At 40.4% G+C, this 27,606-nt stretch overlaps 1 protein-coding gene across 1 annotated transcript in view; it reads right to left on the bottom strand.

Moving 5' to 3' along the window:
* Positions 1-27,090, bottom strand: part of myl13 (myosin, light chain 13) — a 37,105-nt gene extending 10,015 nt beyond the window's left edge. The window contains exons 1-2 of the mRNA XM_061920555.1: positions 26,878-27,090; positions 82-109 (exon numbers count right to left, since the gene is read on the bottom strand). Of these exons, the coding sequence (XP_061776539.1) occupies positions 82-109; positions 26,878-26,979 (130 nt within the window). The 5' untranslated portion in view covers positions 26,980-27,090. The remainder of the gene's footprint in view (positions 1-81; positions 110-26,877) is intronic.
* Positions 27,091-27,606: the final 516 nt, after the last annotated feature.

Raw genomic sequence — 27,606 nt, 5'->3', positions numbered from 1 at the left:
TCTGATCAGCTCTTTGCCTCGCCAGCAAAGAAAAAAATAAAACACACATCTTCCTATAAATAAGAGAACCACTAAGCATACCTTCAATTTGCTCGGGGGTGAATTCCAGCTGTAGGAAGACAAAAAAAGCAAGAAACTTTAAGGGGTCAGGAGAGCGGCAGAGAGAATAAATAGTAGGATTATCTCTACAGTGGCTCCATTGGCTCCAGTTACAGCCTGGCTGTCAACCCCGGGTATTGTGACTGACCTTGGATCAGTGACAATGCAGGGTTAATTTAAGATGACTTCACTGGTCTACCTGGCTGGGTTAAGTAGGTTAGGGGGGCTCCAGCAAGGTCAGGGTTCACTAAAGGTCGCTCCATGTGCATGTACAGTATTTCGCTTTATGTAAATAAAAAACAATTATCATCATTACTTACTCATTAAAATATAACTCTATTTCAACCCCTACACATATATTCATGCAGACTTTTCTACTATTCTATTGTTTTGAATAATCATTCTCATTATGACTAAATTAATTTATCATTCCTGACTTTGAATTACAAGGCAGTTGAACCATGTTGCTTAAATGAAAAAAAAAAGGGAATCATTAAAAAATATATGTATATATTTAAAAAAATGTAATGCCCAGAAATCAATTACAGAAAAAAAAACTTATATTTAAAAAACAAAGTAAACATTGATGAGTAATTGCAATGAATTCCTTCTCCCAATGAATCACAAACTAAATAAAAAAAAATCTAAAAGATTCCAACATATATAAAATAAAATTATCAAGTATTATTTTTAAATACCCATGAATACATTTGAAAAAAACACACATAACATAATAGATGTCCTCTAAATAATTAAGTAGTTTTGATGAGTCGTTGCAACGAGTGATTACTCCCATGCAGTTAAAAACTATAGAATAATCTGAAAATAATTATACAAAATAAATGTATATTGTATATAAAATAAAACAAGAAAACATTAAAACAAAGTATATGTTTGAATAACTACATATCATTTAGAATTTTTGGGGGGAAAAACAGAAGTAATGTACAGATTTTAAGTAATTAAATAGTTTCAACGAGTGATTTGCTCCCGCATCAAATAAATGCATCGGATTTTTTTTTTTCTTCAAATAACCACATATATATTTCAATTATATTTGGGAATATCAATAAAAGACGCTAAATAATGAACATGTTTTAATGAGTAGCTGAAACATATAAAATGCAATGATCAAATTAATAAATATTTTTAAATGGCCCTTTATAAGTTTTAAAATATTTTTCATGAATAATAAAGTTAATGTACGGACCATATTTAAATAGCTTCAATAATGTATCCAATTTAATCAGTAAAGACAAATGAGAAAATAATTTTGAAATGTCTTGGTTATTTGTATAACTGTAAATAATTTAGGAAAACAAACTTTGAATAATGATACAAGTAATGTATAGATTTTAAATAATTAAGTCATTGCACCAAGGGATGTTTCCCAGTTAATTACTAATTATCTAAAAAATATATTCCACAATATATTACATTGAATGGCTGAATATAAACTTTTTTTAAATAACCATAAATACATTTGAGTAATAACAAAAATTTCTGTTCTAATTTTATAATGAGATACGGTAGTTTGAATGAGTCTACAAGGGCCAATATAGTGAGATTTAAACAATTTTTTTTATCCTTGTTAAAAAGAAGTGTAAACAGATGGATATATAATACAATGGTGTCTAATCAGTTGACATAAAAATGATGAAGTAAAGTAAATTAATCTCAAAGCAACATTGGGAGGGCTTTTAAATACCTCACTGGGGGGAAAAATGTCAGAAATGTGACTTTACTTACCAATTTAAAACAATTACGTTTACCTTAGATGTATTCGATATATCCCTGTGGTTATAACCTATGATGGAGTTTCTGTTTAGCTTGGCCTCCAGTAATTTCCTGTCTATAAAGAACATCTCGGTGAGCTTCTTTAACTTGAAATGGATGGTGGCAGGTAATATGACTCCACATTTTCTTTCCCTTTCTCTCTCTTTCCAGTCTGGTGCAAAGGGGTCGGCAACCCGGGGCTCCGGAGCCGGATGCGGCTCTTGGATCACTCTGATGTGGCTCAGCTGCATGCATACCGACCCCCCCCCATTTTTACGGGAGGTTTTCCGGATTCCAGTGCCTCTCCCAGAAATCTCCCCAGGCTAACATTCTCAGATCTTCACCCGGACAACAATATGGAGGGCGTGCCGTGATGGCAATGCCTTAAACGTCCTCTCGACCATGTTGTCGCGTCCGCTTTAATGCTATGCTATCTGAGTGCCGGCCGTCCACATCTACTGTGTGGCTGCTGACTAAACGCGCAAGCGACTGCAAGCCATACTTGGTCAACAGCCATACAGGTTACACTGAGGGTTGTGATATAAATAACTTTAACACATTTCCTAATATGCGCCACACTGTGAACCCACACCAAACAAGAATGACAAACACATTTCGGGAGAACATCGGCACTGTAACACAACATAAACACAACGGAACAAATACCAATGCATTTGTTCTGGGTATTTGTTCTGTTGTGTTTATGTTGTGTTACAGTGCGGATGTTCTCCCGAAATGTGTTTGTGTTTGAACAAATACCCATGCATTTGTTCTGGGTATTTGTTCTTTTGTGTTTATGTTGTGTTACAGTGCGGATGTTCTCCCGAAATGTGTTTGTCATTCTTGTTTGGTGTGGGTTCACAGTGTGGCGCATATTAGTAAGAGTGCTAAAGTTGTTTATATCACAACCCTCAGTGTAACCTGTATGGCTGTTGACCAAGTATGCCTTGCAGTCACTAATGTCTGTCTGCAGAAGCCTCATGCAACTTGTGTATGGGCATGTAAGCTGTTTGTTACAGTTGTAAAGGGCGCTAAACGCATTGTCATCATAGCAAGCCCTTATTACTGTTGTTTGGGTGAAAACCAGCAGACAGTCGAGAGAGAGGTTGCTCTGAAACTCGGTAGTCTCCCGGAAAAATTGAGGTGGTTGGCAAATGTGATGTTGACAAGCGGCATTCAGATAAAACTCGGGGGCCGCACTATTACATTTTCATATTAAGGTGCGGGCCCCGTGTCTGAGACCCATGGTTAATACATAGCACAAAGCAAAAAAAACTTTTTACGCTGTGTTATTTCATTTTAAATTTCAAGAGTCTTGTGGCTCCCATAGTTTTCTTTATTTTGTAAAACGGGTCAAAACGGCTCTTTGAGTGGTAAAGGTTGCCGACCCCTGCTTTAGTGCATGATGCGGGTGGTTTTCTCTTCTCAGACATAATTAATATCATATTCTGTGGTTCCTTTGTGATATGGCAAACACGTACTGTCTTTAATGATAATAATAATTATACTAATAGAGACACAAGACCAACTTTCCATGCAATGTCATGTTACATGTTTATTTTTAATGCTGAATGCTCAAATGTGATACTTTTAAACAACTATTGCAGGACTTTAGGGCTTCCTTGTGCTTGCACTTCCATGTTTGCGACACAAGATGTCTCTAAAGCTCTTTACACACTGGATTGGCTTGAATTGTGCCTAAGAAATGTCCCTCTGTCTAATAAAGCTAATGTTGAAGGAACTATCAGATTTATGTATGTTATTTATTTTTATGATTAGGTGAGGCCGGTGATAGAAAACTAACAATTATGTCCCGACTTAGAGTAGAATCCATTAAGAGTGCCAAAATGTCAACCTGCTCTCAGCCATGAGGAGGCCACAATGATACCATTTCAGTAATAAGTCATCTTTTTCACCAAGCACCACCTTAGAAAATACTTGGTTCTCCAAAAACTACCATGATGACAGTGGTGTGCCATCAGGGCCAGCAAGGCCTTCTTTGCTGGCCTGACAGAACCAGAAATCATGATCATAATTAAAGATAAATGTATTTTCACTAAATAGCTAAAATTATTCATGTTTTCTTTATGTTATATTATTGTCATGATCCACTACTTGGATCATGGCATATTCTGGTTTTGTTCTGTTTGTTATTACATTCTGTTTAGTATTTGTCTTCCTCAGTTCCTGGTGGCACTTCCTGTTTGGTTTCCGTTCCCATAGTAACCTATTTGCATTTTGTCTTTCTCGCGCACCTGCCTTTGATTATCCCTTCTATTTAAGCCTGCCCTTGTTTTTCATTCAGTCTCGGATTTTCAATAGCTTTTCATGCAACAGGTGACGTCGCTATCCCGCATTGTGGTAAAGACCTTTTTGTACTCGATTAGCTTCCATGCTATTTTTTTGTTTGTTTCCCTAGCACACATGCTAGCGTCTTTAGTTCCTCCTAGCTCACATGCTAGTTCTGTTGGTTTGTTTATAGTGCCATTGTGCAAATCTTTTTGTTCTTAAGTTGTTCTTTAGTATATAATAAATCATCATTCCTACCTTCACACTGTGTTCCATTCCGCTGCAACCCCGAAAGAACGCAAACACGCACCATGATGCCAGCTAAGTGTCACAATTATGCTCGTTCCAGTGCTGTTGTTTTTAGTTTTAGTTTGTATCCAACCAGAATTCAACTAACTTATGTTGCCATGCTGTACAAAATCTGAGGCCCTCAGAAGCAACAATGCAGGCGTCCGTGCACTGTAAGCGATCTAGGGCATACAGGTGATAGACAGTTGCCATAGCCAATCAGATAAAGAGTTGTTGTCAGTTAGGCCTTTCAGATGACCTCACGTTGAACGTGACGTTTACGCGTCCTGTGATTGGATATTCACCGGGACCGTTAGCAGATAAATTTGAGAACACACACAGTTGAGAGACAAATGCAATAGCCAATCAGATCACAAGTTGTTGACTGTAGCCTATCTAGGTAGCCTGATGTTAACGAGACTATTTACTTTCAATTTAGCAGGAAGCAGTAAGTGTTGCGCCGTAGCCATACAAGTCACAGAGAAGCAGAGAAGGAGAACAAAACATTGGTTAGGTGGCAGATATATATTTGCAAGGCCATTTTCAAGAAGGATATTTAAAGAGAAACTACATCTCGTGAGACGATGTCGGCCAACCCCGGAAGCTAGCTCAGCTGTTCTGTCGATGAAATACTCACCATTTCCATTCGATTAAGCCAACGACGAAGGGGACCACGGCGTCGAATAGGTCCTACTAATTATGAGTTCAAATATTTAATTTTTTCACTTTTATTGTTTTTTGCTAATTTAATTTTGACAGTACCACAAAATGTATGTTTTAATTGCTGATGCGTTTTAACTGATTTTTAAATCCACCAGGAAATAACCAGTTTTGTACACTGCTGATGTGGTTCAATGCGCTGTAGGGCATCAATGTGTTTCTGTATAGTATTTATCCAGCAATGGTGCATGTGGTGACATCAATTATGGTATTTTGAGAGGTAATCCTTGGAGTCGTACATCACTGAAGGCCGAGGTGGGAAATGCACGGCCCACCACTGATACTAGGCAGCCTTTCTCAAAGAAAAGGGTCCGATGCTTTTATGGTTTTCGGCTGCACGAATCGTTCGAATCGTGAAAAGGACAAATGTAATATATCAAATTAAAAAGGGAGGCAGACATTGAGATTTTACAAAGCGGCAAGAAAAGTAGCACACACTTTAGTCCAGGGGAGCAGAGTTAAAGAATGCATGAGTTTGCAGTGATCACTTCTTTAAAGGCATGTTTGATATACTTTTAGCGGTTATTATTTCCCATTGGAGTATTATCTTGATATTATTTTCATTTCTTAAACGTATATTTGCTATGAATGTTTCGAAAAGCACCAACTCGGCGAGTCTAAATAAAAGAAAGCAAATGTTAAAAGAGTTCAGTTTTTACTAAAGGCAACCATTATAAATGAATCTTTCAGTACATATACAATGTTGACATCTATAGTTATAGTTTGAGAAAGACGGGGAAAAACACATGTACTCGTAAACAGCGCCTGCAACAACATCAACCATGGCTGTAGACGCAAGGTTGAATAATTAAATACAACCATATCCGAGCAAAATCAATGCATATTTATGCAGGAGAGTCTCGATACTAATTTCTTTGACCCAGCCACTCACAGAAAAGTTGTCGACATCCATGTTTTTCCAAGTTTTCATCTGTTTTATTATGTAGAATGACGTCTGAAGCGAAAGATAGTTTGACATTTCCAGGAACATTACCATCCTTGATGCCACTTGATAAATCCAGTTTTTATATAGTAGAGAGATCTATTCCATTGCATAGTTAGATTTTTTTTGCTCTTATCCGCTTTTTTCAGGAAGATCGAGGCCCCTTGTTTACTTAGTTTGTGCGGCAATCACAGCAATCTTGGCTTGGTTGACCACCAGTTTTACACTTTCTAAAATAAGTCATGGAATACAAACAATTCACCCAATATAGGACAACCCCTTCTATTCAACATCTCTTCTGATCAAGTACATTAAAAGGCATACTGTATATTTTTAAAACAAAAAAAACCTTTTCAATATCACTGAAATTAAAATGGACATGATAATTTCTCTTCTATTTGCTAACATCAGTCAGGACACTTTTTCTTTAGGTCAATGTGAGTGACAAGAAGAAAAGCGCAGATAAGGTGTTTGGAATGAATGTGTGAACGTGTGTACCTTAAAGGTAAGTGGGTTTTTTTCAACGTTTTTGGTTTTAGAAGTCCTACACATGGGGTCGGCAACCCAAAACGTATTATTGGTCCGTATTGGACCAAAAAAAAAAAAAAAATTAAATCTGTCTGAACTGCAAAAAAATAAAAGCCATATATAAGTGTTATAATGAAGACAACACATGACGTAAGGGTCTATATTAGGTATAATAGCCGACTATCAAAATGACTATGTGTGGCTGGCTGAAGAAAATAATTGTTGACAGAAATGTTAAAATTTGATATTTATTCTACACATTTTTGATACATTAGAAACCATCAGTAAATCAGAGGTTACTCAGAAGGTGAGATAACTCCTGGAAATTATTGGCTTTTAATGGCCAAAGGTACAGATGTGTGTGCCAAAGTTATAGGAAATGGCAGGCTGTCTTCTTTTAATATATGTATTACAATCTTTGGCAAGCTAGGTTATGTTTGCTGTGGTCTGGAACAACATGGCACACAAACAACTATCTGAAATGCAGCCAATATTACATACAGATAATGTGTCATGAGACATGCAAAACTAAATTATATACAAAGAGGATACAAGTAAAGGCTATTAAATGAGCTCAAATATAACAAATGAGGCATAATGATGCAATTTGCACATATAGCTAGCCTAAATAGCAAGTTAGCATTGGTTAGCTTGCAGTCATGCACCGACCAAATATGCTTGATTAGCACTCCAACAAGTCATCTAGACATCAACAAAGCAGACTTTTGTGCATTCACGCACAGCATAAAACTTTTGGTGGACAAAATGAGACAAAGAAGGAGTGGAAAATTTTACATGTAAACAAACTGTTGCCTCACAGTCCACACTGTGGTAAGTTCAAGAACCGCCGAAATTAGCAGGACAAAACAATGTTCACCAAATATTCCCATCAGTGAAGCATACACACAAACATATTAAACAGTGGGCTTTCTAACAATTGGGAGGGTTTGTGTCATGTTTGTCCAAACATCGAGAGCAGCCAGATGAGGTGGTTCGGGTATCCAGTCAGAATGCCCACCGAACGCCTCCCCAGGGAGGTGTTTCGGGCACATCTGACCGGTAGGAGGCCACGGGGAAGAACCGGGACACACTGGGAAGACTATTTCTCCCGGCTGCCATGGGAATGCCTCTGGATCCCACGGGAGGAGCTGGACGAAGTGGCTGGTGAGAGGCAAGTCTGGCCTTCCCTGCTTAGGCTGCTGCCCCCGCGACCCGACCTCGGATAAGAGGAAGAAGATGGATGGATGGTTGGAATTATTTTTTTTTAATGCTACAGGGAGCCACTAGGGCGGCACCAAAGCGCCACATCCGGCTGGAGAGCCGCGGGTTGCTGACCAACGTCCTATACAGTAAGTTATAAAGCTTCATCACTTTCTACTCATCCACATGGAATCTTTTAAGTTTGGCGTGTGATGCCTTCTCAATCTGATTACATGTGGGTTACATATGTTTTTGTTTTGTCAATCACTTTTTATTAAGAAAGGTGTAATACAGCCATAGAAATGAAGACCAGAACTAATGTATCGGGGAGTAGTTTTCCGTAGGTCCCTTTTAAAGGGTGGGTATTTCCTCCCTCTCTCCTCAGAGGAAACTTGGGAAGCTTCGAAGATTGTTGGTGTTTTCCAGGTTAGTAATGTTTGAAGGGTCTCAAATGTAAACATTTGATAACTTAACATCCTATAATTTAAATGTAATATGGTTGAGCGACAGAGATTGATGTTTTAGTGTCTTTAGAGTTTAATACTACAGTGTGTGTGTGAGCACCAAGCTAGGTCTTCTATGCAGTGTGGGTCAGTTGAGAGCAATTAACCCTTTTTATGCCAACCGAAGAACACTGCAGTGATTTGATGGCTTGAGACTTTTATTAGTAGATTGCACAGTACAGTACATATTCCGTACAATTGACCACTAAATGGTAACACCCGAATACGTTTTTCCACTTGTTTAAGTCGGGGTCCACGTTAATCAATTCATGGTAAATATATATACTTCTGTCCATCTAGGGCTGGGAGATATGGCTTTTTTTTTTAATATCTCAATATTTTTAGGCCATATCGCGATACACGATATATATTTCAATATTTTGCCTTAGCCTTGAATTAACACTCGATACATATAATCACAGCAGTATGATGATTCTATGTAGGGGTGGGCGATATATCGATATACACGATATATCGCGGGTTGGTCTCTGTGCGATATAGAAAATGACTATATCGTGATATTCGAGTATACGTTCTCACACAGTTGCTTTTAGCTGCGGGCAATACATTACAGGCTCTTCCCACTCTTTCTTGTCTCTCCTTCTTACAGACAGCATGTGCACCTTCTTACACACGTCACATACTGTCACGTCATTCGTCACATACGTATACGCCCTCACGGAGCAGAGAGGTAGCAACATGGGTAAGGTTAGCTGTGATGCTAGCAGACCCATGCGAGTGGTAATACGAGAGAAAGAATGTGCGAATGAAGGAATAATTACAGTAATTCCCAAGAAAAACAGCAGAGGGTCCATTGTCTGGCAGTGGTTTGGCTTCAGGTGGGAATATGTCGAGCAGACAACCGTAATTTGTCAAGTGTGGGCCAAAAGCGTTGCTACAAAAAGTAGCATTACTGCTAATACGTAGCATCATTTAAAAAGTCACCTGCTAGAGAATGAAGAGTGATTACTCCGCACATTAACATCTCCATTGGGTGCCACATGCCCACGCCATCAAAATGCCGAGGCAAACTTTTCCAGATCAACACCAGATGAAAAAAATAGTCAACAGAATTTGATAACGTCTGTAGTAACGAAGGATGAACACTATTTGATTTCCTATTATGCAGCTCATTTCTATTTGACACTTGAAATGTCTCAGACAATCTTGCACTTTCTGTATTGGAAATGACACGAACGTTCGTGCCATTACTTAATAACTGTTTAACAAATACACTTTTGGTCAATTGACTCAGTTGTGATTTCCTTCTGTGCATGAAAGTTTAAAATGAGCATATTTGAATGCAGTATGAGCAAGAATGTTTTAATGTAGACACATAGAATCATCATACAGCTGTGATTATATGTATCAAGTGTTCATTCAAGGCCAAGGCAAAATATCGAGATATATATCGTGTATCGCGATATGGCCTAAAAATATTGAGATATTAAAAAAAGCCCTAATTCTATGTGTCTACATTAAAACATTCTTGTTCATACTGCATTAATATATGCTCATTTTAAACTTTCATGCAGAGAGGGAAATCACAACTAAGTCAATTGACCAAAACTGTATTTATCAAACAGTTACTAAGCAGTGGCACACGCATTTATGTCATTTGCAAAACAGATAGTGCAAGATTGTCAGAGACATTTTAAAACAAGCTATTAGTTCACTTTTATACATGATGTCACTAAGATGATACATCAAAACAACATTAAGTTAAAGTGTACTTTTTGTACAGAACGCCACTACAATAGTTTAAAACAAATAAAGTGCACTTTTGTGCATGATTTTGTGGGTGTTTGGCACTGAATGGCGATGTTGAAATGCGGAGTAAGCACTCTTCATTCTCTTCAAATGATGATACATAATAGCAGTAATGCTACTTTTTGTAACAATGCTTTAGCGCCACACTTGACAAATTACGGTTGTCTGTTTGACAAATTCCCACTCAAAGCCAAACCACCGCCGGATGATGGATCCCGTGCTGTTTTTCTTGGTAATTAATTCTTCCTTTATTTGTTACCAGATTTGCACCTTCTTTCTCTCGTATTACCGCTAGCATCACAGCTAACATTACCCATGCTGCTACCTCTCTGCTCCGCGAGGGCGTATACGTATGTGACGTATGACGAGATAATATGTGAAGTATGTAAAAAGTTGCGCTTGCTGTCTGTGAGAAGGAGAGACAAGAAAGAGTGGGAAGAGCCTGTAGTGTAATGCCCACAGCTAAAAGCAACTGCGTGAGAATGTATACTCATTATCAGGATATAGTCATTTTTTATATCGCACAGAGACAAACCGGCGATATGTCTTTGATTGATTGATTTATTGATTGAAACTTTTATTAGTAGATTGCACAGTACAGTACACATTCCGTACAATTGACCACTTAATGGTAACACCCGAATAAGTTTTTCAACTTGTTTAAGTCGGGGTCCACGTTAATCAATTCATGGTAAACGGTATCGATATATCGCCCAGCCCTATGTCCATCCATGCATTATCTACCGCTTGTCCCCTGTACTGTTGAAAAAAATACTCTTCTATCTCTATCTCACACACGGTCATGTTTTTCTCTGTGTAAATATATTGTTGTTATTTTTTATATTTGTAAATAGATTATGGACTGAGTGATGTGGATACATTTTGTTTGACTCTTAAGCCCATGTTCACACGAACACAGATACTTAATAAACGCATACTTATCTCTTCAATTAGGCCTCTTGTCCTCTTATCTCCACTTAGCGCAGGGGTCGGGAACCTTTTTGGCTGAGAGAGCCATGAAGCCAAATATTTTTAAATGTATTTCCGCAAGAGCCATATAATATATATTTTTTAACACTGAACACAACTAAATACGTGCATTTTTAAGTAAGACCAACATTTCTACAGTATAATAGGTCTCTTATTCTTTGGAGGGGGCGTGCCTTCCGGGTCTGCAGCGAAGCGGGGTGTTGCCACGACCGGCCTCAAAATCAGCGAAAGGTGCGTAAAAGGCCCACCTGGGCCTTGTTATCTAATCACCTGTCGCTCTGTTTATAAGCAGCAGCCAGGTGGAGAGACGGGGTTGGGGCTGGAGCCAGAGTGCGAGCGAGAACGAAAGAGAAAAAGACGATTGCTGGAAAGCAACTGAGAGACTTATTGAAAAATAAAAAAATATTGTAACCCTGAAACAGGCTCTCATGTCGGTGCTTGGTGGTCTGAAGAACCCCAAGGAGGGCAAGCCCTAAATTAACCAAAAATAAATAAATCACTTCTTACCATTAATGCAACTTCTTGAACAAGTGCGGTAGAAAAAAGGATGGATGGATTCAAATGCATGAGCATGTTTTATGTTTTGAACGTTATTTTTAACACTTTGAGTACAAGTGGAATTATTCAATACTTATTGTGTTAAGCAGTGTCAGCTCAGATTTATCCGAGAGCCAGATGGAGTCATCAAAAGAGCCACATCTGGCTCGCGAGCCATAGGTTCCCTACCCCTGACTTAGTGTATGCGTGTACACGGCACAAACGGGGACTTGTGATGACGTCACGGTTGTGTGTTTTGATTGATCGATTGATTGAATTTTTTATTAGTAGATTGCACAGTACAGTCGATATTCCGTACAATTGACCACTAAATGATAAAACCCGAATACATTTTTCAACTTGTTTAAGTCGGGGTCCACGTTAATCAATTCATTGCTGTCATTTCCAAGCTCAACAACACTGCCTTGCTGCCTTTAAACACCCTATAAGATGACTTACTGTATGTTTGAATGTAAACATGCTGCTATTTTCACTCAACATTAATTAAAAAAGATACATCAAAATGGGCTTTGCGACACTCCCGCCGGCGCTAATGACAGTCAGCTGTTTTGGATACGATCCCTGTGGAACCTCCACCTGATGGGACAACTTTGACGAGTAAGACTTTTTGTTCTGTGTCATAAGAAAGGTGCAACATTACCTTATAGTTTTTGTTCTTTTTTAACGACAAATCATGAAGTTAACTTACGTGTGTTGCTTTCATTTTTGTAGATGGAGCCGTGCGTGACCTTGCTGGCATGTAAAAAGCGACCAAGCAACTAAAAAAAAACAATGTGCGTCCTCCTTGTAGTGTGTACTGATGTTAATTACAATATACACTTCATTCAAAATGTACTATATCAGTGGTTCTCAAATGGGGTTACGCGTACCCCTGGGGGTACTTGGAGGCATGCCAAAAAGTACGTGAGATTTTTTTTAAAAATAGCAAGAATTCAAAAATCCTTTATAAGTATATTTATTGAATAATACAAAATATGAATGTAAGTTCATAAACTGTGAAAACAAATGCCATCCATCCATCCATCCATCTTCTTCCGCTTATCCGAGGTCGGGTCGCGGGGGCAGCAGCCTAAGCAGGGCAGCCCAGACTTCCCTCTCCCCAGCCACTTCGTCTAGCTCATCCCGGGGGATCCCGAGGCGTTCCCAGGCCAGCCGGGAGACATAGTCTTCCCAACGTGTCCTGGGTCTTCCCCGAGGCCTCCTACCGGTTGGACGTGCCCTATACACCTCCCTCGGGAGGCGTTCGGGTGGCATCCTGACCAGATGCCCGAACCACCTCATCTGGCTCCTCTCGGTGTGGAGGAGCAGCGGCTTTACTTTGAGTTCCTCCCGGATGACAGAGCTTCTCACCCTATCTCTAAGGGAGAGCCCCGCCACACGGCGGAGGAAACTCATTTCGGCCGCTTGTACCCGTGATCTTGTCCTTTCGGTCATGACCCAAAGCTCATGACCATAGGTGAGGATGGGAACGTAGATCGACCGGTAAATTGAGAGCTTTGCCTTCCGGCTCAGCTCCTTCTTCACCACAACAGATCGGTACAACGTCCGCATTACTGAAGACGCCGCACCGATCCGCCTGTCGATCTCACGATCCACTCTTCCCCCACTCGTGAACAAGACTCCTAGGTACTTGAACTCCTCCACTTTGGGCAGGGTCTCCTCCCCAACCCGGAGATGGCACTCCACCCTTTTCCGGGAGAGAACCATGGACTCGGATTTGGAGGTGCTGATTCTCATTCCGGCCGCTTCACACTCGGCTGCGAACCGATCCAGTGAGAGCTGAAGATCCCGGCCAGATGAAGCCAACAGGACCACATCATCTGCAAAAAGCAGAGACCTAATCCCGCGGCCACCAAACCGGAACCCCTCAATGCCTTGACTGCGCCTAAAAATTCTGTCCATAAAAGTTATGAACAGAATCGGTGACAAAGGGCAACCTTGGCGGAGTCCAACCCTCACTGGAAACGTGTCCGACTTACTGCCAGCAATGCGGACCAAGCTCTGACACTGATCGTACAGGGATCGGACTGCCATAATAAGACAGTCCGATACCCCATACTCTCTGAGCACTCCCCACAGGACTTCCCGAGGGACACGGTCGAATGCCTTCTCCAAGTCCACAAAGCACATGTAGACTGGTTGGGCAAACTCCCATGCACCCTCAAGAACCCTGCCCAGAGTATAGAGCTGGTCCACAGTTCCACGACCAGGACGAAATCCTAGGAGCTATGTTGTCTGGGGGCTTTATGCCCCCTGGTAGGGTCTCCCAAGGCAAACTGGTCCTAGGTGAGGGACCAGACAAAGAGCAGCTCGAAAACCTCTATGAAAAGTAAAAACAAAGGACCCAGATTTCCCTCGCCCGGACGCGGGTCACCGGGGCCCCCCTCTGGAGCCAGGCCCGGAGGTGGGGCACGATGGCGAGCGCCTGGTGTACCCATGGGGCCCGGCCGGGCACAGCCCGAAGAGGCAACGTGGGTCCCCCCTCCAATGGGCTCACCACCCATAGCAGGGGCCATAGAGGTCGGGTGCAATGTGAGCTGGGCGGCAGCCGAAGGCCGGGCACTTGGCGGTCCGATCCTCGGCTACATAAGAAAACAAATGCAACAATGCAATATTCACTGTTGACGGCTAGATTTTTTTGTGAACATGCTCCATAGATATTGATGTTAAAGATTTTTTTTTTTTTTTGTGAAGAAATATTTAGAATTGGTGGTGGAAAGGTTAGTGCGTCTGCCTCACAATACGAAAGTCCTGAGTAGTCCTGGGTTCAATCCTGGGATCAGGATCTTTCCGTTTGGAGTTTGCATGTTCTCCCCGTGACTGCGTGGGTTCCCTCCGGGTACTCCGGCTTCCTCCCACCTCCAAAGACATGCACCTGGGGATAGGTTGATTGGCAACACTAAATTGGCCCTAGTGTGTGAATGTGAATGTGAATGTTGTCTGTCTATCAGTGTTGGCCCTTCGATGAGGTGGCGACTTCTCCAGGGTTTTCCCCGCCTTCCGCCCAATTGTAACTGAGATAGGCACCGGCGCCCCCCGCAACCCCAAAGGGAATAAGCGGTAGAAAATGGATGGATGGATAGTTTAGAATTAAGTTCATGAATCCAGATGGATCTCGATTGCAATCCCCAAAGAGGGCACTTTAAGTTGATGATTACTTCTATGTGTAGAAATCTTTATTTATAATTGAATCCGTTGTTTATTTTTCAACAAGTTTTTACTTATTTTTATATATTTTTTTCCAAATAGTTCAAGAAAGACCACTAAAAATGTGCGATATGTTGCACTGTTTTACAATGTAATAAATCAGAAACTGAAGACATAGTGCTGTATTTTACTTCTTTATCTATTTTTTTCAACAAAAAATGCTTTGCTCCGATTAGGGGGTACTTGAATTAAAAAAATGTTCACAGGGGGTACATCACTGAAAAAAGGTTGAGAACCACTGTACTATATCACTATGTCCATGATCAACTGCTTTATAATTCCACAGGAGTTTTGTAGCGGTACACGCACCTCCGTACACTTTATATAGGCACTTAAACATGCAAAAGGTTTTCATTATTGCATGCTGATTTTATAAATGGACACTTCACTGCACATGCAATACATCACCATGTTGCTGAACATGTTAATGATAATAATAATACATTTTGTTTGGTATAGCGCTTTTCTGAGCACTCAAAGACACTTTACAGGATAAAAAAATAAATAAAAATAAAACAGTTTAAAGTAATAATATGAAATACAGGAATTATAAAAGCAGTACATGTTCTGAGCACTCAGAGACGCTTTACAGGATAAAAAAAAAAGTTAAAATACAAAACAGTTTAAAGTAATAATATAAAATTATAGTCAAACCAAGCTTTTAGTTTACTCATTTCTTCCATAATAACTTCCTGTAATTGATTTAAATCATCCCCTGAACAAAAAATATTAGTGTCATCAGCAAATAACACTAATTTCAATAATGTAGACACTTTACAGATATCATTAATATACAGGATGAACAATTTTGGCCCCAACACTGACCCCCGGGGGACACCACAAGCAATGTCCAAAATATAAAAGCAGTACATTGTAAAATACATAATAACACAGGACAATTACAAGACAGGACATTACAAGACACAGAACACTAATCACAGGTTAAAAGCAGATCTGAAGAGGTGTGTTTTGAGAAGGCTTTTGAAGGTGGGAAGGTCTGGGCAGTCACGGATGGGTTTGGGAAGAGTGTTCCAGAGGGTGGGAGCAGCGATGGAGAAGGCTCTATCACCCCAGGTCCGGAGCTTGGTTCTGAGTGGTGGGGAGAGGAGGTTGACATCAGAGGAGCGAAGGCTGCGTGAAGGGGTATGGTGGTGAAGCAGGTTGGTGCGTTAGCAGGGGGTCTGGTCGTGGAGGGCTTTGTGGGTGAGGAGGAGGATTTTAAAGTGGATCCGGTGAGGAACGGGGAGCCAGTGGAGTTTCTGGAGGACTGGGGTGATGTGCTCACGGTAGCGGGTGTGGGTGAGCAGGCGGGTGGCAGAGTTTTGAATGTAGTGGGAGTTTATTGAGAATTTTGCAAGATGAGCCATAGAGGATGCTGGTACAGCAATCAAGTCTGAAGGTGATGAAGGCACGGATCAGGGTTTCAGCGGCAGAGAAAGAGAGGGATGTACGGAGAGGGGAAATATTTTTGAGGTGAATGACATGGTGTTGAAATGAGAGGTTATTGTCCAGAATGACTCCAAGGTTGCGGAAGTGAGAGGATGGGGACAGAGTGAAGTTGTCGACGGAGAGGTGGAAGTTGTGAGCAGTTTTGGTGAGGGATTTGGGGCTGATGATGAGCATGTCAGATTTGTCACATTTGAGTTTGAGGAAGTTGGACTGCATCCATAATTTGATTTCTGTGAGGCAGTCAGTCAGGTTGGAGAGAGCTCAATCAATCAATGTTTATTCATATAGCCCTAAATCACAAATGTCTCAAAGGACTGTACAAACCACTACGACTACGACATCCTCGGTAGAGCCCACATAAGGGCAAGGAAAACTCACACCCAGTGGGACGCCAGTGACAATGATGACTATGAGAAACCTTGGAGAGGACCTCAAATGTGGGCAAACCACCCCCTCTAGGGGACCAAAAGCAATGGATGTCGAGCGGGTCTAACATGATACTGTGAAAGTTCAATCCATGGTGGCTCCAACACAGCCGCGAGAGTTCAGTTCAAAGCGGATCCAGGAGAGCAGCGAGAGTCCCGTCCACAGGAAACCATCCCAAGCGGAGTCGGATCAGCATCGTAGAGATGTCCCCAATCGTTACACAGGCGAGCGGTCCATCCTGGGTCCCGACGAGCGGTCCATCCTGGGTCTCGACTCTGGACATTCAGTACTTCATCCATGGTCATCGGACCGGAACCCTCTCCACAAGGGAGGGGGGGACAGAGGAGAAAAAGAAAAGAAGCGGCAGAACAACTGGTCTAAAAAGGAGGTCTATTTAAATGCTAGAGTATATAAATGAGTTTTAAGGTGAGACTTAAATGCTTCTACTGAGGTAGCATCTCGAACTGTTACCGGAGGGCATTCCAGAGTACTGGAGCCCGAACGGAAAACGCTCTATAGCCCGCAGACTTTATTTTGGGCTTTAGGAATCACTAATAAGCCGGAGTCTTTTGAAAGCAGATTTCTTGCCGGGACATATGGTACAATACAATCGGCAAGATAGGATAGGAGTTATGGAGGTGATGGATTTTGTTGAGATGTATGGCTGGACATCATCTGCATAGCAGTGGAATTGGAGGTGATGGTGGCGGATGATGTTACCGAGGGAGAGCATGTACAGGATGAAGAGAAGTGGACCAAGCACCAAACCCTGGGGGACACCTTGTGACAGGGGGGAAGTGGAGGAGGTACAGATGTTTATACTGATGTATTGCTTTCTGTTAGTGAGATATAACCTTAACCAGGAGAGGGCAGAGCCGGTGATGTTGAGGGATGATTCCAGGCGGGAAAAGGGGAATGGTGTGGCTGATGGTGTCAAAAGCTGCTGTGAGGTCAAGAAGGAGGAGAATACTTAGGTGGCCGGAGTCTGAGGAGAGGAGGAGGTCTTTGGTGACTTTGAGAAAGGCTGTTTCAGTGCTGTGACGTGCGTGGAAGCCAGATTGAAATGGTTCGAACAGATCATTGGAAGTGAGATGAGTTTTGAGTTGAGTGGCGACGGCACGTTCCAGTATTTTGGACAGGAAGGGAAGGTTGGAGATGGGCCGGAAGTTGCTCATGGTGTTAGGTTTAAGTCCATGTTTTTTGAGGATGGGGTGACAGCGGCCAGTTTCAGGGTGTCAGGCACTAAGCCAGAGCTGAAGGAGGAGTTGATGATGTTGATGATGAGTGGGGAAATGGGCGGGAGACAGTTTTTAACCAGAGTGGATGGGATGGGGTCCAGAGCACAGGTGGAGCTTTTCATGCCCACCATGAGTTTAGATAGCTTAGTTGGGGAAACAGGAGAGAAGTGAGACAGGGGCAGAACGGTGCAGGGGGGGCAGGTGGGGAGGAGGAGGAAGTGGCAGAGGAAATCACGTTGCTGTAAATGGTGTCTATTTTGTTTTGGAAGAATGATAGAAAGGTGTTGCATTTGGTAGTGTTGAAGGTGTTTGAGATGTTGTCAGTAGGTTTGAGGAGTTTATTTATTGTGGAGAAAAGAGCTTTGCGGTTGGAAGAGCCAGAGTGTATGAGGTCGGAGTAGTAGGTGGATCGAGCAGAGTTAAGGGCATTTGTTGTTGTCCATAATCATAGCCAGGTGGTCTGAGATGTTAATGTTAAGACTGGAGAGGTGATTTATTGTGAGGCCAGATGAGCAGATGAGATCTAGGGTGTGACCACGGGTGTGAGTGGGGAAGTGGACATGTTGTGTGAAGTTGAGACAGTGTAGTAGATCCAGGAACTCAGAAGCAGGTTTATTATTTGTGTCGCTGACATGAAAATTTAAATCACCCAGGAGGAGAAGAGATGGGGAGATGGCACAAAGCTAGGTCAGAAAGTCTGAAAAATCGGAGAGAAAGGTGGGGCAACAGCGGCGACTAGAGGAGTGAGACCAGAGAGTTTGAAGGCAGTGTATTCGAATGAGGGAACGTCAGGAATGGAGATGGAGGTTGTTTTAATCTCCTTTCTATAAACTGTAGCAACAGGGCGAGCCTTCTCCATGTATGTGAAATTGGGAGGAGTGGTTTGGTTTAAAGAGAAATAGTCCAGGGGTTTGTGCCAGGTTTCAGTTAAACAGAGGAAATCAAGATTATTGTCCGTTATAAATTCATTGAGAAGCAGGCTTTTATTTTTAAGTGAGCGTGTGATTGGCTGAGAGGATCGGGGGAGTGGACGGCGGTAGCGCAGGTTGACGTGTGGTTTGTTGTGATGGCGTATTGAGGAAGGCTGAGGACGAGAGGACCAGAATGAGGGGATGGAGTTTGGCGACATGTAGTTGTATGTAAACATGCGACCAGAGCGACTGTGTGGAGGATTGTGATGCCAGGGTGTGCCAGATGAAGGACACGGGCGGCGGTGAAGGTCCAAGGTGAAGTGGAGCAGTGGCATCGTCCGGGTGAAGAGCGGTAGAAGGATGCCACGCTAACGCTAGCTAGCGCTGAGGAGCGTCGGGAATGGAGGAAACGGAGTAGCAAGAGGAGGAATATCCACAGGATGCTACGTCCACTTCTTGAGGTGAGTGTGTTTGAGGTTGTAGTGGTTAATGGGGAGATAAAGAGAACAGCGGTGACCAGTAAAAGAGTTGTGGAAGAGAGGTGGTAGCTTGTTTGTTGCTGTTGCTTGTTTGTTTTAGCCGAATGGTGCAGAGCGGAACTTACTCGCGAGGGCTCTGATGGCCCACAGCGGATAGTAGACACAGATTAAAACAGCAGACAGTGACCGAGCGTTGCCTCGAAAATTACCGACACAGGCCCAGTATGGGCATGCAGCGATGGAAGAACCTCCGGTAATTTCGCACAGTGTAGTCTTGTTGAAGAGCCAAACATGAACGAAGGTTACAAAATAAACCCACCTACATCTGATATATCACTAAGCTTTAAAACTTGTTGGGAAAATCTTCTTCCGCGGGAATGTCATAATTTTATGAGCGCATGCTGTTTTTAAAGACCATGTACATGTTTTTGTATATCTAAAATTTGTTAGTTAAGGTGGTATCTCTCTAGAGGGAAGGGGGCGTCGTCCGAGACAGACGAACGGAAAAGGGGCTGTCACCACCATCACGTCTCCATCTCATCGTTGCCTTGGGGGCCAATAGACTACAGTCTGTGGTGAAATAGGCCGGCTTCGTCACGTGGAGAAGCCTACAATTTTTGTTTTACGCTACTGAATGACAAAATACGATATATGGCTCGATATTTTTTTCGTAAAGTAAAAACAAAACACAAAACAGTTCGAGCTACCTGAGATACTTAGTATGTCATTATTGTGACTTAGTAAATATTGACTTACTAAGACAAAATAATGACTAAGTCAAATGAATGACTTACAGTAAATGAGCGTTTGCAAAAAGCGTTTGAAAAAAAGAGTTAAAAGTAGGGCCACATGCTGACATATGCTCAACTCATCATGCTTAATTTATTACGGAATTTTGGAAGCCTGTAGTTGATTTGTATTATGTAAATTTTATACTTTTATCAACATGTGGTAGCAGGGACCCTGCCATTCAAAACTAGGCTGGTACATTTCTAATGACTCATGTAACTTCAGCTGAAAAAATAGTTCAATAGCAATAGCAGAGACTATTCATTCCTGAACACCGTGGAGTTCATGCAGAGGCAGTATGAAGCGTAGCAGCTTGTTAAGACTTTAGTTAGCACCAAATGATAACATAAATACACTTCTCTTTTGTAAAGTATATCTGAACAGCCAATATGGTCATCTACATCAACTAGGACAGGACAGCTGGACATGAAAAAAAAAAAAATAAATAAATAAAAATTAAAAAAAAAATAATATATATATATATATATATATATATATATATATATATATATATATGTATATATATATATATATATATATACATTCTTTTTTTTTTTGTAAAAAAAAATATATATATATATTATATTATAAAAAAAAATTGAAAAACAATTTACTAACACAAGCTATGGGATGACGCATTTACTTCTGGGGTCACGTTTCCTCTTATGTCATCCCATAGCTTGTGTTTGTAAATTGTTTTTTCAAATTTTTTTATAACATAGCATCAACAAAACGTCTCTATTTTTATAATATAGCGTTATATTTTTATAATATAGCGTTAACAAAACGTCTGTATTAATCATGACCCCGGAAGTAAATGGGGGGGAAGGTTTTTGGAGGGAGAATAAATTTGTCGTGACATGGCCCTTTGTTGTTAAGGTGGCCGCCTTAACAACAAAGGGCTGCGGGGAACCCTGATAATAGAGGTGTAATGCCACCAAGTCAGCTATTACTGCTTTTTACAGGATTCTGATTGGACAAAATGTGCATGACAGGTGTATGCGTTTGTGTGTAGACATAGACCGTTTTTAAACTACATGTGTGTGGATGGAGATCGTTTTAACCCTAAATATGTGTTAGGTCATGTCCACACAAACACTGAGAGTTTCAAAAACACTTATCCAAGGTTAAAACAATCTCCATCCTCACAAGTGTAGTTTCAAAACTGTCTGTTTCTACACACAAATGCATACACCTGCTGTCATGCACATTTTGTCCAATCAGAAGCCTGAAAAAAGCAGCAATAGCTGACTTAGTGGCATTACACCGCTATTATATTTATTTTGATGTACTAGAGCAGTGGTTCTCAACCTTTTTTCAGTGATGTACCCCCTGTGAACATTTTTTTAATTCAAGTACCCTCTAATCAGAACAAAGCATTTTGAGTTAAAAAAAAAAAATGAGATAAAGTAAAATACAGCACTATGTCATCAGTTTCTGATTTATTAAATTGTATAACAGTGCAACATTTTGCTCATTTGTAGTGGTCTTTCTTGAACTAGTTGGAAAAGAGATAAAAGAATAACTAAAACCTTGTTGAAAAATAAACAAGTGATTTAATTATAAATAAAAAATTCTCCACAAAGAAGTAATCATCAAGTTAAAGTGCCCTCTTTGGGGATTGTAACAGAGATCCATCTGGATTCATGAACTTCATTCTAAACATTTTTTCACAAAAAGAGAAATCTTTAACGTCAATATTTGACGTGGATGCTTTTAAAAAAGGCTTAAAAACACATCTTTTAAAAAAAGCCATTTTATAGACATACATGCTGGTTTTAGCTATTGGGCTGTTTCTAGTTTTATATTTTATTTATTTTTTATCTTTTTATTATTATTACTATTTTTTTACACTGTGGCACTTTGAGGTTGTTTGCTCAACGTAAAGTGTTTTTTTACAAATACAATTTATTATTATTATTACATTTATTTATTTATTGTCACAGTTTATGAACTTACAGTCATATTTTGTTGAAGTATTATTCAATAAATATATTTATAAGGATTTTTGAATTGTTGCTATTTTTAGAAAATATTAAAAAAAATCTCACATACCCTTTGGCATACCCTCAAGTACCCCCAGGGGTACGCTTACCCCCATTTGAGAACCACTGTACTAGAGCAGTGGTTCTTAACCTTATTGGAGGTACCAAACCCCACCAGTTTCACCGAACCCTTCTTTAGTGGAAAACAAAATGTTTTTTTTTTTTTCTAATTCAAGACAAAGTTATATGTTTTTGGTAACACTGTAGTATGGGGAACATATTCTAAGTAACAAAGACTTCATTTGGAGTTATTTGGACACAAGGGGAACATATTCTAAGTAACAAAGACTTAATTCAGAGTTATTTGGTTAGGGTTAGGGTCAGGGTTAGAGGGTTAGGGTTATAATAAGGCCATGCAGAATAAGGCATTAATAAGTACTTAATAATGACTAATCAATAATGAATATGTTCCCCATACTAAAGTGTGACAACATTTAGTTTTTTTACTGGTGCACAAAATGAACCGTGCATGAACATCACCTTGTTCAGACAACAAAACCAACACAGTGCATAAACTCACAACAAATTACACACGTGCAAATCATTCAGCAGTTGCCGTATTCGTAATACGCCGATAGGGAGAAGTTTGTATTCATACGATGAGTCGGGTGTGTTTTGACCTCCGCCGAACCCCTGAAGCCGACTCACCGAACCCCTAGGGTTCGATCAAACCCAGGTTAAAAACCACTGACATGTACATTATCTTTAAAACCAGCCTGCACGAACACAGAATCCTGGGAATAATATTAAAAAAAGAATGCACACCTGTGCTGCTGAAAGCCAACACTCATAGAATTATAACATTTTCATCAACATGGTGATGTATTACATGTGCAGTAAAGTGTACATCATTTCTAAAATAAGCATGCGCTAACGAGCCAAGGAAGCCATTATGCATGTGTAAGGAAATATAAAGCATGTAATCATGGCTATAGTGCTATGGTACATGTGTAATGAAGTGTATATTGTCTTTAACATCAGTACACACTACAAGTACAGGACATTATGTTTTTTTTTAGTTGCTTGGTCGCTTTGTACAAAAATGGAAGCAAAACACATATGTTAAATTCATCATTTGTCGTTAAATAGGGACTAAAAACATAAGACAATGTTGCACCTTTCTTATTACACAGAGCAAAAAGTCTTGCTTGTCAAGCTTGTCCCATCAGGTGGAGGTTCCACAGGGATCGTATCCAAAACAGCGGACTGTCATTAGCGCCAGCTGGAGTGTCGCAAAGCCCATTTTGATATATCTTTTTTATTAATGTTGAGTGAAAATGGCAGGATGTTTACATTCAAACATACATTAATTCCTCTTATAGTGTGTTCAAAGGCAGCAAGGCAGTGCTGTTGAGCTTGGAAATGACAGCGCACAACCGTGAGGTCATCACAAGTCTCCGTTTGTGCCGTGTACACGCAGACGCTAACAGAGAGTTTTGGAACTCCACACTTTGGCCAGCGTTTGTAAAAATCTCAGTTTTTTAATACAAAGGTATATCGTCTGCATGTGGCAAGAGGCCTAAATGCAGAGATATGTATGCATTTTATAAGTGTCTGTTTTCGTGTGGACACTGCCTAAGTATACTTACCCATTTAAATTCCCATTTGTAAAGTCTATTTCTCAAGATCTTTTTGTAACAACACTGTATAAAAATGTGAATATACAGTAGTATAGACCAGTTGTTCTCAAATGGGGGTACGCGTACCCCTGGGGGTACTTAAAGGTATGCCAAGGGGTACGTGAGATTTTTTTTTTATATTCTAAAAATAACAACAATTCAAAAATCCTTTTTAAATATGTTTATTGAATAATACTTAAACAAAATATGAATGTAAGTTCATAAACTGTGAAAAAGAAATGCAACAATGCAATATTCAGTGTTGACAGCTAGATTTTTTGTGGACATGTTCCATAAATATTGATGTTAAAGATTTCTTTTTTTGTGAAGAAATGTTTAGAATTAAGTTCATGAATCCAGATGGATCTCTATTACAATCCCCTAAGAGGGCACTTTAAGTTGACGATTACTTCTATGTGTAGAAATCTTTTTATTTTTTAATTTTATATACACTTGTTTATTTTCAACAAGTTTTTAGTTATTTGTATATCTTTTTTTCCAAATAGTTCAAGAAAGACCACTACAAATGAGCAGTATTTTGCACTGTTATACAATTTATTATATCAGACACTGTTGACATAGTGCTGTATTTTACTTCTTTATCTCTTTTTTCCAACCAAAAATAGATTCCCTTTTTAGATGACATAGTGCTGTATTTTACTTCTTTATCTCTTTTTTCCAACCAAAAATAGACTCCTTTTTTAGACCAGTTGATCTGCCGTTTCTTTTCTTTTTCTCCTATGTCCCACTCTCCCTTGCGGAGGGGGTCCGGTCTGATCCGGTGGCCATGGATGACGTACTGGCTGTCCAGAGCCGGGACCCAGGATGGACCGCTTGCCTGTGTATCGGCTTGGTACATCCCTGCGCTGCTGATCCGCCTCCGCTTGGGATGCTTTCCTGCTGGCTCGGCTGTGAACGGGACTCTCGCTGCTGTGTTGGATCCGCTTTGGACTGGACTCTCGCGGCTGTGTTGGATCCATTATGGATTGAACTTTCACAGTATAATGTTAGACCCGCTCGACATCCATTGCTTTCATCCTCTCCAAGGTTCTCATAGTCATCATTGTCACCGACGTCCCACTGGATGTGAGTTTTCCTTGCCCTTATGTGGGCCTACCGAGGATGTCGTAGTGGTTTGTGTTGTGGTTTGTGCGGGCCTTTGAGACACTAGTGATTTAGGACTATATAAGTAAACATTGATTGATTAATTGAAAAATGTTTTGCTCTGATTAGGGAGTACTTGAATTAAAAATATGTTCACAGGGGGTACATTACTGAAAAAAGGTTGAGAACCACTGGTATAGACCATTATAATAGCTATTCTACTATTGAAAAGATATGTTTTGAGAATGTAATATTGAATTTAGAGAATAATAATTATATTGTTCTTGTGGATTATAGGACATATATACAATGTGTATTAAAGAGGGGAAACTTGGGAAGGTTCAAAGATTGTTCATGTCTTCACTCTCCTTAAACATTGCCTTTGTTTTCCAGGGGTTAGACACTGAACACAACCTTTTTATATACTGAACTCACACACCTGTGATACCTGTAACAGGTGCCACCTGCTGGTTCATATGTATAACTATTTAGACACCTAAAGACAAAATGTTTCTTGGCTTTTTTCAAGGCAAAATATATTATTTTTGGATCAATGCGATATACCCGTGAATTATTTTTACATCTGGCGTGTATGCATCTTTAGATCATGAATATGAGACGTCTTTTCCAGACTTTAAGGAAACAAATCTTGGTTTTAGAAGTCTAATGGACTTCACGGTGGAAAAGGGGTTAGTGCGTCTGCCTCACAATACAAAGGTCCTGAGTAGTCAGGGTTTAATCCCGGGCTCGGGATCTTTCTGTGTGGAGTTTGCATGTTCTCCCCGTGAATGCGTGGGTTCCCTCCGGGTACTCCGGCTTCCTCCCACTTCCAAAGACATGCACCTGGGGATAGATTGATTGGCAACACTAAATGGTCCCTAGTGTGTGAATGTGAGTGTGAATGTTGTCTGTCTATCTGTGTTGGCCCTGCGATGAGGTGGTGACTTGTCCAGGGTGTACACCGCCTTCTGCATGATTGTAGCTGAGATAGGCACCAGCGCCCCCCGCGACCCCAAAGGGAATAAGCGATAGAAAATGGATGGATGGATAGTTTAGAATTAAGTTCATGAATCCAGATGGATCTCGATTACAATCCCCAAAGAGGGCACTTTAAGTTGATGATTACTTCTATGTGTAGAAATCTTTATTTATAATTGAATCCCTTGTTTATTTTTCAACAAGTTTTTAGTTATTTTTATATATTTTTTTCTAAATATTTCAAGAAAGACCACTACAAATGTGCGATATTTTGCACTGTTTTACAATGTAATAAATCAGATAATGATGACACAGTGCTGTATTTTACTTCTTCATCTATTCTTTTCAACGAAAAATGCTTTGCTCCGATGGATTGATTGAAGTCTAATATTTAGCTCTGTAAAGTTGAATTACTTTCTACTCTTGCATTGTGTGGTGCCACCTGCTCGTAAGCAGGGATAAATCTTCAGATGCTGAAGATAAGACTTCTTTTTCAGACTTTATTTTAAGGAAAAATCCTGGTCTTAGAAGTTGTTGTTTTTATTTGTGTGAATGCTGTATTGTTACCCTGTGCTCGTGCTATTTTATGTTTGTTGAATCTTATGAACCTTTAGACCCTAAGAAAAGACATCTTTCCAGACTTAAGTCTTCTTATATTTGGTTCAAAAGTTGAATTCATTTCTAATGGAATCTTTTGTTTGGCGCCACCTTCTGGTGCTTATTTATAAATAGTTACACCCCAAAGAGAAGATGTCTATTCCAGACTTAAAGAAAAAAATCTTTGGCGTAGAAGTCTTTTATTTGGACCATTGCTGTATTATGTTTGCGCCAAGTGAAATTCCTAGTTTGTGAACCCGTTCTCAAACAATGGCAAGAAAAAGGTTTCTGATTCTGATTCTGATTCTATTATTTTTGAGTCATGCACATAAATTGCTCCGTCTTTGATGTTGAATAATGGACGTTTTTACCGTGATAGATGCAGGGTTGAACACCGGGGTCTTAGGGTGCTCAGGTTCAGGTGCTTTGGGTGCTGGCGCAGGTGCTGGCTCTTCTTTCTTCTTTGGCGCCATGGCGGGAAGCTGTCAAGAAGGAAAGTAAAAAGACGAGGGTCTTTGCTTTGATCCAGCTAGAGTGGTCCGGGGTGGCCCATTAGGTCTCTTTATCCGGCGCCCCCAGGTTCCATCTCCACCCCTTTTACACGCTGACGTTGCCAACAATGACAAGAGCACTGTAAAAGGATACGGCTTTGGTGTTTCTATTTAGGACAAAGGTTCTAGTGCATGTCATCACGATGTTAGCTGGAATGCTTGGAACCTTCGACTAATCATATCACCTCCTTTTTTAGTCGCAGCCGTGACCTTGTTGGCTGAAAGGGTGATGGATGTTTGCAAGGATGAACACAATTATGATTGCCTGTGGGCGGGGTGCAAGTTGGAGCTCACCAGTCAAAATTAATTCAATGAAAAACACAATGGACTGTAGCCTCTGGCTAAACAACCTGCAGGCCATATTTGATCAGGATGACCTTTTGTGCTTTGAAGATGATGATCATAAAGGGAACGCAATGATAGATTATTGGTAGAATATACAGCACAGGCCAAAAGTTTGGACACACCTTCTCATTCAACGTGTTTTCTTTGTTTGCATGAATATTTACATTGTAGATTGTCACAGAAGGCATCAAAACTATGAATCAA

The sequence above is a fragment of the Nerophis ophidion genome, linkage group LG14 (genome assembly GCF_033978795.1).
Source record: "Nerophis ophidion isolate RoL-2023_Sa linkage group LG14, RoL_Noph_v1.0, whole genome shotgun sequence".
NCBI classification, from domain to species: Eukaryota; Metazoa; Chordata; class Actinopteri; order Syngnathiformes; family Syngnathidae; genus Nerophis; species Nerophis ophidion.
Note: the sequence above shows the minus strand (reverse complement) of the source record. Positions and strands in the feature narration are given on the sequence as shown.